We start from the raw sequence: 12046 nt of genomic DNA on the forward strand, positions 1-12046 counted from the left end.
CCTGCGCTGTCACTGTACCGGGGGAAGCTCAGCTCACCTGCGGCTGCTTGTCACCCCAGGGCTCAATAGGAGGGCAGTGCCCCAGGGCGGCAGGTGCCCCCCTGCCAGGCGGGGTCACCCCAGAGCCAGGCAGGGCAGGTGGCTCTGGCCAGGAGCTGGCTGGGGGTGCCCCCCCCCCCCGCAGCGCTGTCTCAGGCCCCACTGAGCTGGGCTGCACCGTGAGCTGTGGGGGGGAGGCGGGGGCCACTTCTCACCTCAATCAGCCCAGGGCCGCCTCCTCCCCCGCGCCCAGCCCCTTGCCCTGGGCCGCACCCAGCCGGGCTGGCTCCAGCGGGGGCCGAGCCGCCCATCAGCATGACAAAGGCGGCGATGGCCCCTGATGCGCCCACCGGAGAGCTCCCAACAGCCGCCGCCGGCGCCGGACCGGCCCCTTCACACGCTCCGGGCGCCTGGCCGCGACGGACGGACCCGGGCCCCGCCGGCCACCCCGCGCCATGGAGCAGCCGCCGCCGAAGAAGAAGCGCTACAGCCGGCACCGCAAGCCGCCCTACACCTACCTGGCCATGATCGCCCTGGTGATCCAGGCCTCGCCCGGCAGGAGGCTGAAGCTGTCCCAGGTACGGGCCCCCCGGCGCGGGCAGCGCAGCGCGCAACTCGCCACGGCCCGGATCGGGGCCCCTCGCGGGCTGGTGCCCCGGGAGGAGACCCCCGCCCCGAACCAGCGACCCCCAAGCCCAGGCTGCACTGCCCCCCTTGGGGGCCCTGCAGGAGGCCGTGGGGCTCGGGAGCTGGGGGGCGGGGAGCCCAGTTTAGGGTCACCAGCCGCGGGGTCAGCTCCGCTCTCGGCTTCTTGCCGGCTGCCTGCGGGGACCTGGGGGGCGCTATGGGGGGCGCTGGGTGGAGCGGTGGTGGCAGGGCGGTGTCTCCGGTTTGGGAGTGACAGGGGCAGTGGCGGGGGCGATCACTGGTTTGGGGAGGGGTCGTTGGGGGTCACTGGTTCGGGGTGTCAGTGGTTCTGGGAGGGGGTCACTAGTTCAGGTTTGGGGACCGTTGCGGGTTCACGGGTTTGGGGTGGGGATGAGGGGGTCACTGGTTTGGAGTGGGGATGGGGTGCTTGGGGAGGGGGTCACTGGTTTGGGTGCTTGGGAGAGAGGGGGTCACTGGTTTGACGGGGTGGAGGTGTGGAGGTCACTGGTTTGGGGTGGGGATGGGGTAGTTGGGGAGAGGGGGTCACTGGTTTGGGGTGGTTGGGGGTCACTGGTTTGAGGGGTGGAGGTGCGGAGGTCACTGGTTTGGGGTGGGGATGGGGTAGTTGGAGGAGAGGGGGTCACTGGTTTGGGGTGCTTGGGGAGGGGGTCACTGGTTTGGGTGCTTGGGGAGAGGGGGTCACTGGTTTGACGGGGTGGAGGTGTGGAGGTCACTGGTTTGGGGTGGGGATGGGGTAGTTGGGGAGAGGGGGTCACTGGTTTGGGGTGGTTGGGGAGGGGGTCACTGGTTTGAGGGGTGGAGGTGCGGAGGTCACTGGTTTGGGGTGGGGATGGGGTGCTTGGGGAGGGGGTCACTGGTTTGGGGTGGTTGGGAGAGAGGGGGTCACTGGTTTGAGGGGTGGAGGTGCAGGAGGTCACTGGTTTGGGGTGGGGATGGGGTAGTTGGGGAGAGGGGGTCACTGGTTTGGGGTGGTTGGGGAGGGGGTCACTGGTTTGGGGTGGGGATGGGGTAGTTGGGGACGGGGGTCACTGGTTTGGGGTGGGGATGGGGTGGTTGGGGAGGGGGTCACTGGTTTGGGACGGTCACTAGGTCGGGGTGGTGAAGGTGGGGGTCACTGGGTTGCAGGGGTGGCCCTAGGCATTGCGCCGCCCCACGCACGGCAGCCAGGCTGCCTTCGGCGGTTTGCCTGCGGGAGGTGCCCGGTCCCGCGGCTTCGGCCTGGCGTGCTGGGGCCTGGAGCCGCCCCTGCTGGGTTGGGGTGGGGCAGTGACGGGGGTACTAGTCCAGGTTGGGGATGGGGTTGGGTTCGGTGGTTCAGGAGGGGGTCACTGGTTCAGGGTGATGGAGGTGGGGGTCACTGGTATAGAGTGGGGAGGGGTTGGGAGGTCAGTGGTTTGGGGTGGGGTCACTGGTATAGAGTGGGGAGGGGTTGGGAGGTCAGTGGTTGGGGGTCACTGGTATAGAGTGGGGAGGGGTTGGGAGGTCAGTGGTTTGGGGGCTCAGTGGTATAGAGTGGGGAGGGGTTGGGAGGTCAGTGGTTGGGGGTCACTGGTATAGAGTGGGGAGGGGTTGGGAGGTCAGTGGTTTGGGGGTCACTGGTATAGAGTGGGGAGGGTTGGGAGGTCAGTGGTTTGGGGGGTCACTGGTATAGAGTGGGGAGGTTGGGAGGTCAGTGGTTTGGGGGTCACTGGTATAGAGTGGGGAGGGGTTGGGAGGTCAGTGGTTTGGGGTGGGGTCACTGGTATAGAGTGGGGAGGGGTTGGGAGGTCAGTGGTTTGGGGGTCCCTGGTATAGAGTGGGGAGGGGTTGGGAGGTCAGTGGTTTGGGGTGGGGGTCACTGGTATAGAGTGGGGAGGGGTTGGGAGGTCAGTGGTTTGGGGGTCCCTGGTATAGAGTGGGGAGGGGTTGGGAGGTCAGTGGTTTGGGGTGGGGTCCCTGGTATAGAGTGGGGAGGGGTTGGGAGGTCAGTGGTTTGGGGGTCAGTGGTATAGAGTGGGGAGGGGTTGGGAGGTCAGTGGTTTGGGGGTCACTGGTATAGAGTGGGGAGGGGTTGGGAGGTCAGTGGTTTGGGGGTCACTGGTATAGAGTGGGGAGGGTTGGGAGGTCAGTGGTTTGGGGTGGGGGTCACTGGTAGAGAGTGGGGGAGGGGGTTGGGAGGTCCGTGGTTGGGGGGGTCACTGGTATAGAGTGGGGGAGGGGTTGGGAGGTCAGTGGTTTGGGGGGGGTCACTGGTATAGAGTGGGGAGGGGTTGGGAGGTCAGTGGTTTGGGGGTCACTGGTATAGAGTGGGGAGGGTTGGGAGGTCAGTGGTTTGGGGTGTCACTGGTATAGAGTGGGGAGGGTTGGGAGGTCAGTGGTTTGGGGTGGGGTCACTGGTATAGAGTGGGGAGGGGTTGGGAGGTCAGTGGTTGGGGGTCACTGGTATAGAGTGGGGAGGGTTGGGAGGTCAGTGGTTTGGGGGTCACTGGTATAGAGTGGGGGAGGGGTTGGGAGGTCAGTGGTTTGGGGGGGTCACTGGGTTGGAATGGTTCGGGGTGGGGGATGGTTTCGGGGGGAGGAAATGGAGGTGGGGGTCCCTGGTTCCGGGTGGGGGGGGGGTCCCTGGTTTGGGTTTGAGGAAGGAGTTGGGGTGGGTCACTGACTCGCTGGGTTGGGGTTGGGGTGCTGGGGGAAGAGGTGAGGTCAGTGGTTTGGGTTGGGAGAGAGGGTTTGGGGGTCACTGGTCCGGGAGCGGGAGGGGTGCGTGGGGGTCCCCCAGCAGGGCCCGGCTCCGCCCATGGCCAGGGGCTCTCACCGCCTCTCTCTGGTTTCAGATCATCCAGGAGATCGGCGCCCTCTTCCCCTTCTTCACGGCGGGCTACCAGGGCTGGAAGGACTCCATCCGCCACAACCTGTCCTCCAACCGCTGCTTCGCCAAGGTGAGTGCGGGGGATGGGGCAGGGCTGGGGGAGAGAACGGCCTCTGGAGATACGATGTGTTGGGGGGGCTGGGTCCCAGAGTAGGGGGATGGGATGGGGGAGTAAGGAGCCAGTTTTGGGTGTCGGTGATGGACTGTCAGGCCCCAGGACAGGGCTGATGGGGCTGGGGGAGAGCCCAGGGCTAAGGATGAGGCAGTGGGGGGCAGGGTCAGCCTGGTGGGGGCGCTAGGCTCTGAGGGGCGAATCGGTCGGGCCTGACACACAGGGAAGCTCTGTCCCAACTTCCCAAACTCCTGGGGTTGGGGTTGGGGCCTCCCCACGCTCAGGATTGCACCGTGGCTCCCCTGAGGCCGATCCCTGCACTGAGCCCGTCTCGCTCTCTCCCCGGCAGCTGCTGAAGGATCCCACGAAGCCCAAGGCCAAAGGGAATTTCTGGACGGTGGACGTGAGCCAGATCCCCCCGGACGCCCTGAAGCTGCAGAACACGGCCATCTCCCGGCAGGAGGCGGCCTCCTTCGCCAGCGACCTGGCCCCCTTCATCCTGCACGGGCAGCCTTACAGGGGGGGCCCCCAGCAGCTGCAGCCTGCAGCCAGCGTGGACGCGAGAGCCCCCGCCCCCGGGGCCGATCCAGAGACTCAGGCCCCACAGGCCAGGCCCCGGCTGGACACGTCCTTTTCCATCCAGTCCCTGCTGCAGAACCTGCACAAGGTGGACTTGAACGAGCAGCCTGGGGGCCAGGGACTGCCCAGGCCTGGGAGGAGCCAGGAGCCCTCTCCCTTCCTGCTTCCTTCCCCCCCTGCGCTGAGGGCCCCTGGCAGCCCCAGCTGCCCCTCCAGGTGCCCTGGCATCCCAAGGACTCGCTCCTCCTCTGCCTCGGCACTGCCCTTGGATGAAAAGAGCCCAGGCAGCCCGCAGGCCCCGGCGCTGGCCAAGCGCCCCCGGCTGCTCCACGCCTTCCCGGGCAGCAGCTCCGACTCTGAGGGCTCCGCGTGCCGCACCCCACCGGTGTCCCCCGGGCCCCAGCTCCCCCCCTCCTATGCCATGGGCCTGCCCCCGCTCATCCCCACTTGCTTTGCCTTTCCCCCCATCCCCGGGTTGCCCTACCTCAGCTGCTGCCCCGCTGCCTACGTCAGCCCGGCGTACTGGGACCTCCTGCCTCAGCCCTCGCCGGCGCCCCTTCCCCCGCTGCTGGACGGCCCCTTCCCGGCCCTCCCCCCCAGCAAGGCCAGTCACACCCCTCACCAGGCGCCTCCGCCCTGGCACACCCAGCAGCTGGTGCTGCCACAGTACGGGGGGTTCTGAGGAGCACGGGGGCAGCCCCTTTCCGGCGCGGCTGCCGGGCCATGGCTGATACTAAATGTGCAATAAAGGCCAAAATCTGGGGACGGGTAGCTCCCCACGGGCCCTGCCCTGGAGCCCAGCCTCTCCCGAGCCCCTGGCCTGCACCACGGAGCCGGAAGGCCCAGCGCGCAGCATGGCTTGGCCACTGGGCTCCGGTGGGAGCGGTGCATGCTGGGGCGTGGCCTGGGAGCTGGGGAGCAGGGCCCAGAGCCTGGGCTGGAGGAAAGGCGGGGTGTCTCCAGGGGCCGGGCCTGCCCCAGTGGGAAGGTGAGCGGGTGGGGTTGGGGTGGGGGGGGTATGTGTGTAACGTGTGCGCACGCACAGCTATAAATAAAGGTGAATGGAGACTCGGCCGTGCCGCTCTCTGCGCTGACCCCATCAGCTGCCGCTGCCCTACGCTGACCCACAGCCTGCTACCCCCGGCTCCAGTTCTGTTATCCTGGCTCCCTGAGCCTGTCCTGTTCCACCCCTGCCGCGACTCCTCACTACGGGGTGGGGGGAGAATAGGAGCACGGTGAGGGCAACCACAGGCAGTGGGGGGGGGGGGGGAGGCTTCATAACCTGCCCCCTGCTGTGCTCCGCAGCCCGTCCCCTTCCTCCATGCTCTTCTCCATGGGGTGGGGGGACCCCATGCCAGGAAATACAACGCGGAGCCCCTCTGCCAGGGCACAGGGCCATGGGCATCGGCTGTGAGAGGGTGTTTGGGGCTGGGCCCCCCCAGCAGAGGGCCAGGGATTCCCGTGGGGATGGCAGAGGCTGGCCAGTGGAGGGGGACAGCAGATGGGTAGCCCGTGACCCCACCGCTCTGAGGGTGCAGGAGACAGGGCGGATGCAGGGATGGAGATGGGCTGGGAGGAGGAGGGATGTCTCAGACCTGGGCCCCTCACCCTAATGAGGCAGCATCGAGAGCAGGTTGGGGTGCAAAGGTTCCTCTTTATTGCCCCTGCAAGCGTCCAGCACGAATGGGGCTCGAGTAGCAGAAATAGAGCCTGGGGCCCCATCCCTCCCCCAGCAGCCCCTCTGCCCCATTGGACGCAGACCTGGGGACAGGGCGTGAAGGGCCTCTCCCAGCAGGCAGTGGGGCAGGAGCACTGGCTGGGAGTGGAGTGCCCAGCTACTCCAGCAGGGAATGGGGCAGCACCGGCGGGGGGAGGCTCCTAGTTTTTCCAGCAGGGGGTGCTGTGGAGGTGGCCAGCAGCATGGGCATGAGGATGCCTCCCTCCAGGCTATTGCGCTAATTAACTTCTGGCCCAGAGCTCAGGTTCGAGGAAAGGGGAGGGGAAGAGGATTCCTCCGTGATCTCCCCCCAAGTGGGTGGCCAGGGGGATGTAGGGCACATGTGCCTGGCTTTGCATGTGCATTCGGACATGCGTATGCGGAGGAGCATGCGTGACTGTTCAAGGCAGCGGCTGCTCTGCAATTGTCAGGCAGTGCATGGGAGCGTTGCTGTGGGGCAGGGGCAAGGCCCCCTATTCACCCATACAGAGGGCAGGGCGACTGCCCGTGTGCTTTACGCACACGCAGGGAGCGTGCTCGGCCATTATGATAGGCCCTACAATAACAGTTGCAGGGTGGGAGCCCTTTGTCCCACACAGCCTTCCTCAGAGGCAAGCACGAGTCAGAGGGGAGACCCAGGACCCCTCCCCTGGGCCAAGACTTCATTCGCCCAGGGCAAGGGCTGCATGGGGGGCTGGGGGACCTGTACTACAGGGGTAATGGAGGGGGGCACATCATCTAGTCACAATGGGCCCAGAGTGGCCCTGCTCAGGCGTGTGCCTGGCCAAGAGACCCCCCCCTGGCTGAAGCAAATCACAGCCCCTCGCCCAGGGTGGGGGGAGTAGCAGCCCTGCCCTGCCGAGCTGGGGGCACTGCCGGGGTCCCCGCTGGTGGGCAGAGGGAACCAGCCTAGCACGGTCAGCCCAGGCCAGGCCTTTCCCTTCGCCTGCTTCTCTGCCCCGTTGCTGGGCTCGGGGGGCAGGGCTCCACCGGCAGCCTGGTGTCTGGGACCACGCTGGCTGTTGGAGGTGATTGCTCCCTCCCAGCTGACAGCCCCTGCCTACCCTGCCCTGGTGCCCCCTTGCTCTGCCACGGCTGGAGACAGGTGGGGTTGCTGCCTGTGTCTTGGGCACAGGGACGGGCTCAGAGCTCGCCCTGGCCCCAGGAGTCGATCCTGCGGGAAGCCGGGCCCAGCTCCACCTTGCAGACGCGCTGGGCAAACTTCAGGGAACACATGGTCTCCCCCGCGTTCTTCTCCAGTAGCGAGATCTGGGGGGAGAGACGGCCGGAGTAAGGGGGCCTGGTTAGAATAACCTGCCTCCACCACCAAGGGACAGCGGGCCCCATCCCCCCACACAGGGGTCCCTCAGCACGGTACTAAGGGACATGGCTGGGGTGTGCGGGGTGGGACGACATGGGCCCACTGCTCAGCTGAGCAGAAACAACAGAGCCCTCGGCGACCCCCATATCACCCTGGACTGGGACGTCTGTTAGTCAGCAGCATTCTCCCTGCTGGCCAGAGGCAGCAGCACAGGGTGAAATAATGTAGGTCCTACACAAACAGCAACGGCTATTCCCCCTTTTTTCTGCCACAGAACGGCGGATTTCCATGAGGCCTTTCGGGTGCAGCAGCTCACGCGTGGGAGATGCGGCCTGCGGAGACTACAACGCCCAGCATGCAGTGCGGCCATTCCCCAGCGTGCCCCAGGCCTGGCGGTACCCACCTGCACCATCATTACCGTCTTGTTGCCCTTGCCCAGGGAGTCCTGCAGCAGGTAGGTGAGCTTGGAGTTGCGGAAAGGCACGTGGGCCTGCTTGGCTCGCAGGGCCTGGATCACCTCCCCCAGGGCCAGCAGGGACTTGTTAATGCTCTGAGCTTCCTTCAGCCGCTCGCCCTGCGCCCCCGACTTCCAGACCCGCTCAGAACCCGCCAGGTCCACCAGATTCAGCTTCCCTGGGGCGCCGGAGACACAGGAGGAGAGTCTGGGCTTTAGCAGGACCTGCACGGCGGGCTCCGGGGAGCCAGGCTGGGCCTGCCAGGAAGGGGCCAGGGCTGGGGTGCTCTTGGGGGAGCTGCAGCCCTTCCCTGCCCGCCCTCCAGATCCCCTCGCTCCCCCTCCAGCTGGCACTGGGCTCCCAGAACCGAACCACACCTAACACTGCCCCACAAGAGAGGAGCTGGGACCTCTCCATTCCCGCACACAGATGGGAGCACAATTTTGCATCAACAGTGATAAATCTGAGCCTTAAACTCAGACCACTTGGCCAGAGCCAGCTGACATGGGCCAAAGTGCAGCACAGACATACCTGCGCAGGCCAGCTGGCAGCCAGGAACGACGGACGGTCCCTGCCCTGGAATCAGAGCCAGCCCTCCCCTGAGCAAGCCACCTCCTCAGCCGGCCATTCCTGCCTAAGAACCCCACATTGTCCTGAGAAGCCTGCTCTGACCTCAATGCAGCCTCTGGGGGACCTCTGCCCCTGCGTGGGGGTGGCTGGAGGAAGGCTCAGGGGCCTCCCACAAACACCAAGCCGCCTCCCCCCACCCTGGAAATCCTGGATCAGTGTGTCCCCGGCACTGACCATGACGTCCAAGGCCCCCAGCCCTCTTCCTCGCCTCCTGTCCATCAGCTGCTATGGACAGACTGTCTCCAGCGGCTCTGCCGCCCCCAGGCTGTCCCAGGGCGTCTCTCCCCGTCGCGGTGCAGCCAGCAGGGGGCGACACACAGCAGGCCGGGGATCCAGGAGAGGATTGTGGCACAGGCCCGTGGCAGTGGGTACCTGAGGTCTTGGTGCCGGTGCTGCAGTTGGTGCCGGTGATGGTGACGGTGAGCAGGGCGTGGGACCGGGAGCTGCGCTCGTTCATGTTGGTACAGTAGGTTGCCCGGTTCCTCTTCCCCAGCGACAGCATCTGAGACAGAGCCACAGGCCGAGGGAATGAACCCACCAGGAATGGGCGGAGCTGGAGAGAACCTCCCAGCCCCCAGCCCCACCCTCCAAGGTGCAGTGACGTGCGGCAGCCGCGGGGAGCCTCCCGCTCTGATCGGCAAAGTGCCCGGAGAGCACCGGTCTGGGCAGCACCGACTGAGTCAGTAGCGCCAGTAAAGGGAGGAAGCAGAGGGGCGGCTGGACCAGGTTTCACCAATTCATGAGCACTGACTCCGCCCCTTTTAGCTCCACTCCGCCCCCTCACTCCTCCTCTGCACCCGCAGGCCATGTGTGGCTTTGCCCTGTCCCCTGGTACCTTGCGGATCTCCCGGAGCCCCTGCACCTCCACGCTGGTCAGGCCCGGCACATGGAGCTGCCCACTCCCGTCAGGGTTCAGCTTGATGTCCAGCTTCTCCTGCGGCTCCTTCCCAAGCAGATCCCTGCAGGGAGGTGAGAACATTGGCTCAGGCTGGGTCTCCATGCCCAGGATGGTCCCTGGGTTCTCTGGGTCCCTCAGCGTGGGTTGAGATGGTATCGAGTCTGCAGACAGGGATGCTAGGGAAGGGGACGGGCCATGGGGAGTCTAGGACCTAGGGCTTCACAAACCGTACAGAGCAATGACTGCCCTCTCCATGGAAATGCAGCCACCTCTGGAGTGGGGCTCTGAACAGCAGCTTAGAACAAATGACGAGGAATCCTGGATCCAACTGAAGCCAACAGGAAGATTGAAGGTGGTTTTATGTTTCAGCTTAAATCTGCATCTCCAGCAGTACAGCGCCCCCTAGTGCACTGTGGGGTCCTGTCAATCAATCAGTGCCAAGAGCGCCCCCTGCAGCACAGCGCCCCCTAGTGCACTCTGGGGCCCTGTCAATCAGTGCTGAGATCACCTCCTGCTGCACCCCCTCCCCCGTCCCAGCACAGCACCCCCTAGTCCCATGCTGGGTATTGGGGTCACTGTGGAGTGCTGAGTAGGTCCCTTGGCCAGAGCCTGCCGTGCTCAGGGCCATGACCCAGGCTCAGCCCACACCTCCCTGGTGTCCGGCCTGTGCAGTGGGGTGAGAAGGTTCTGTGGGGGGCAGGGCATTCCTAGCGGTGCGTGGGGCAGGCCCCCCTCTTACCGGATCACCTCGTTGTAGATCTCCACCACGCTGAGGGTCACCGAGTACTTCCACAGCCCCGCCCTGGCCTCCATCTCCCGGTAGAGGGCCTGCAGCGCCCGCTGGTTTATGCCAGGGTCCTCGGGGACGCCCTGGAGCCAGACAGAGACGGGGCCTCAGGCTTCTGCCCAGCACAGAGCTGGGGGCTTCGGAGGCAACCTAGGCCCCCTCAGAGTCCCATCAAGATGGAGGTGTGTGTCCATGCGCGTCACAGCCCATTAGCACACGCGTGTGTAGCCATGTGGAGGAGTGTGCAGGTCATCCCCTGCACTGAGCCCCGTGCTTCCAGGCGACTCCAAACGCCCACAGATGACGCCCCCCTTCCCAAGGGATCCCAGTTCCCAAGAGCCGGAGACTATCTGGGGGGCAGCAGGATACCCACGTCCCTGGAGGGCTCTAGGCCTGGGATGCAGAGTAGGGTCTCTCCATTCCCCCACCCCAGCGCCAGCCCTTCCAGGAACATGTGGGGCCGAACCCAGACTGGCCCCCTCCTCGGCCCCATGGCCCTGCCACCTACCTCCATGGTGTACGTCTTCCCTGAGCCGGTCTGCCCGTAGGCAAAGATACACACGTTGTAGCCGTCCAGACAGGACAGGACCAGGGGCTCGATCTCCAGGAACACCTGAGCGGGAGGCAGACAAACAGACGCGCGTCAGCAGGGGGCCAAGGGACCCGTGTCCCGGGGCGGGGTGCAGGTTCTCCAGTGTGGGTGACAGCCAGCAGAGCTGTGAGGGGAGGGGTGCAGTGCAGGGGGTGCCCTGAGCAGGCAGGGTGAGTGCTGGGGGCTGAGGCTGCCGGTCGTGCGGGGGGAAAGCCAGTTACCTGCGGCCCGGCAATCATGGCTCTGGTGGTCCGGGAGGAGCTCCAGGGTCCTGTCCCTGGCTAGGCACCTGGGGATCAAGGGGTCACAAAGCACCAGGTGGAAAGGTCAGCGCAGAATTAACGAGCCCTCCGCAGGCGGGAGACAGTGCCCAGAGCTCCCCTGCTGCGATGGGCCCTAGCATGCTCTGCCAGACCACGGAGCTCCGCCACACGCCGTCTTAGAACACAACACCCCCTGCACAGCGCTCTAGAACAGCCCAGGTGCACACCGCTCTAGAACAGACTGCAAATGGCTCTAGAACGGTCCAGCCACACACCGCTCTAGAACAGACTGCAAAATGGCTCTAGAACGGTCCAGCCGCACACCGCTCTAGAACAGACAGCAGATGGCTCTAGGACAGTTCGGCTGCGCAGCGCTCTAGAACAGATGTCATGTTGGCCCAGCTGCACACCACTCTAGAACAGCCCACCCCACAAATACGCACAGAGATCTAGAACAGGCCATCCACGCACTGTTCTAGAACAGTCCACCCAGCCACCAGTCTAGAACATACAGGCCATTCACTGATCTAGAGCAGCCAGACCTCACTCTGCTCTAAACCAGTCCACTCGCACAATCAGTACTTTCCCACTGCTCTAGAACACCCGGCACCATCCATGCAGTGGGAGTACCGTGCCCCACACGTTGTTCTGGAACACTTTGTCATCCATCAATCTGAACTGTTCCCATAGACAGACCCAGAACACCACAGCCTACATGTCATTGTAGAACACTCCACATCACCCCCTCATGCTGTTTTAGGACACCACCCCCTTGCACTTTGAGTCTAGAACCTTTACTTAGAACACTATAATCCATGTGGCATTTTTCAACCCGCTGTTAACGACTCTAGAATATCCCCCCCACCCCCCAAAGACAATTCTCTAGCACATTTGGGCCATAAATGCTCACCTAGCTCACTATAATCTTGTAGACGGGTCGGACTCACCCCCGCGGCGCCTCCTGCTGGCGACTCCAGGAATTAGCTTGTTCCAGCTCCGGAGCGCCCTCTGCAGGCTGGCGATCCGCCTGTCCTCTGGCCCCGAGTCCCTCCCTGGACCCCAGTGCCCTTTTACATGGGGTGCTGCCCCCTGGCAGTAACCCCTCTCTCAGGGTCTCCCCTCCCCGGGGAATCCCC

At 65.0% G+C, this 12046-nt stretch overlaps 2 protein-coding genes across 3 annotated transcripts in view; one reads left to right on the plus strand and one right to left on the minus strand.

Moving 5' to 3' along the window:
- The first annotated feature begins 494 nt into the window (after positions 1 to 494).
- Positions 495 to 4929, plus strand: FOXH1 (forkhead box H1). Its single transcript, XM_039523038.1, has 3 exons — positions 495 to 617; positions 3522 to 3626; positions 4018 to 4929. The coding sequence occupies exons 1-3, from the start codon at positions 495 to 497 to the stop codon at positions 4927 to 4929; spliced, it is 1140 nt and encodes a 379-aa protein (XP_039378972.1).
- An 868-nt stretch (positions 4930 to 5797) lies between these two features.
- The window catches only part of KIFC2 (kinesin family member C2), a 28944-nt gene continuing 22695 nt past the window's right edge, over positions 5798 to 12046 (minus strand). For both annotated transcript variants that reach the window (XM_039527681.1, XM_039527682.1), the window contains 6 exons: positions 10564 to 10668; positions 10008 to 10138; positions 9206 to 9329; positions 8743 to 8872; positions 7689 to 7918; positions 5798 to 7233 (listed from right to left, as the gene is read on the minus strand). In XM_039527681.1, coding sequence (XP_039383615.1) covers positions 7108 to 7233; positions 7689 to 7918; positions 8743 to 8872; positions 9206 to 9329; positions 10008 to 10138; positions 10564 to 10668 — 846 coding nt within the window. In that variant the 3' untranslated portion in view covers positions 5798 to 7107. The remainder of the gene's footprint in view (positions 7234 to 7688; positions 7919 to 8742; positions 8873 to 9205; positions 9330 to 10007; positions 10139 to 10563; positions 10669 to 12046) is intronic.

This window comes from Mauremys reevesii, linkage group 2 (assembly GCF_016161935.1).
Source record: "Mauremys reevesii isolate NIE-2019 linkage group 2, ASM1616193v1, whole genome shotgun sequence".
In the NCBI taxonomy this organism is placed as follows: domain Eukaryota; kingdom Metazoa; phylum Chordata; order Testudines; family Geoemydidae; genus Mauremys; species Mauremys reevesii.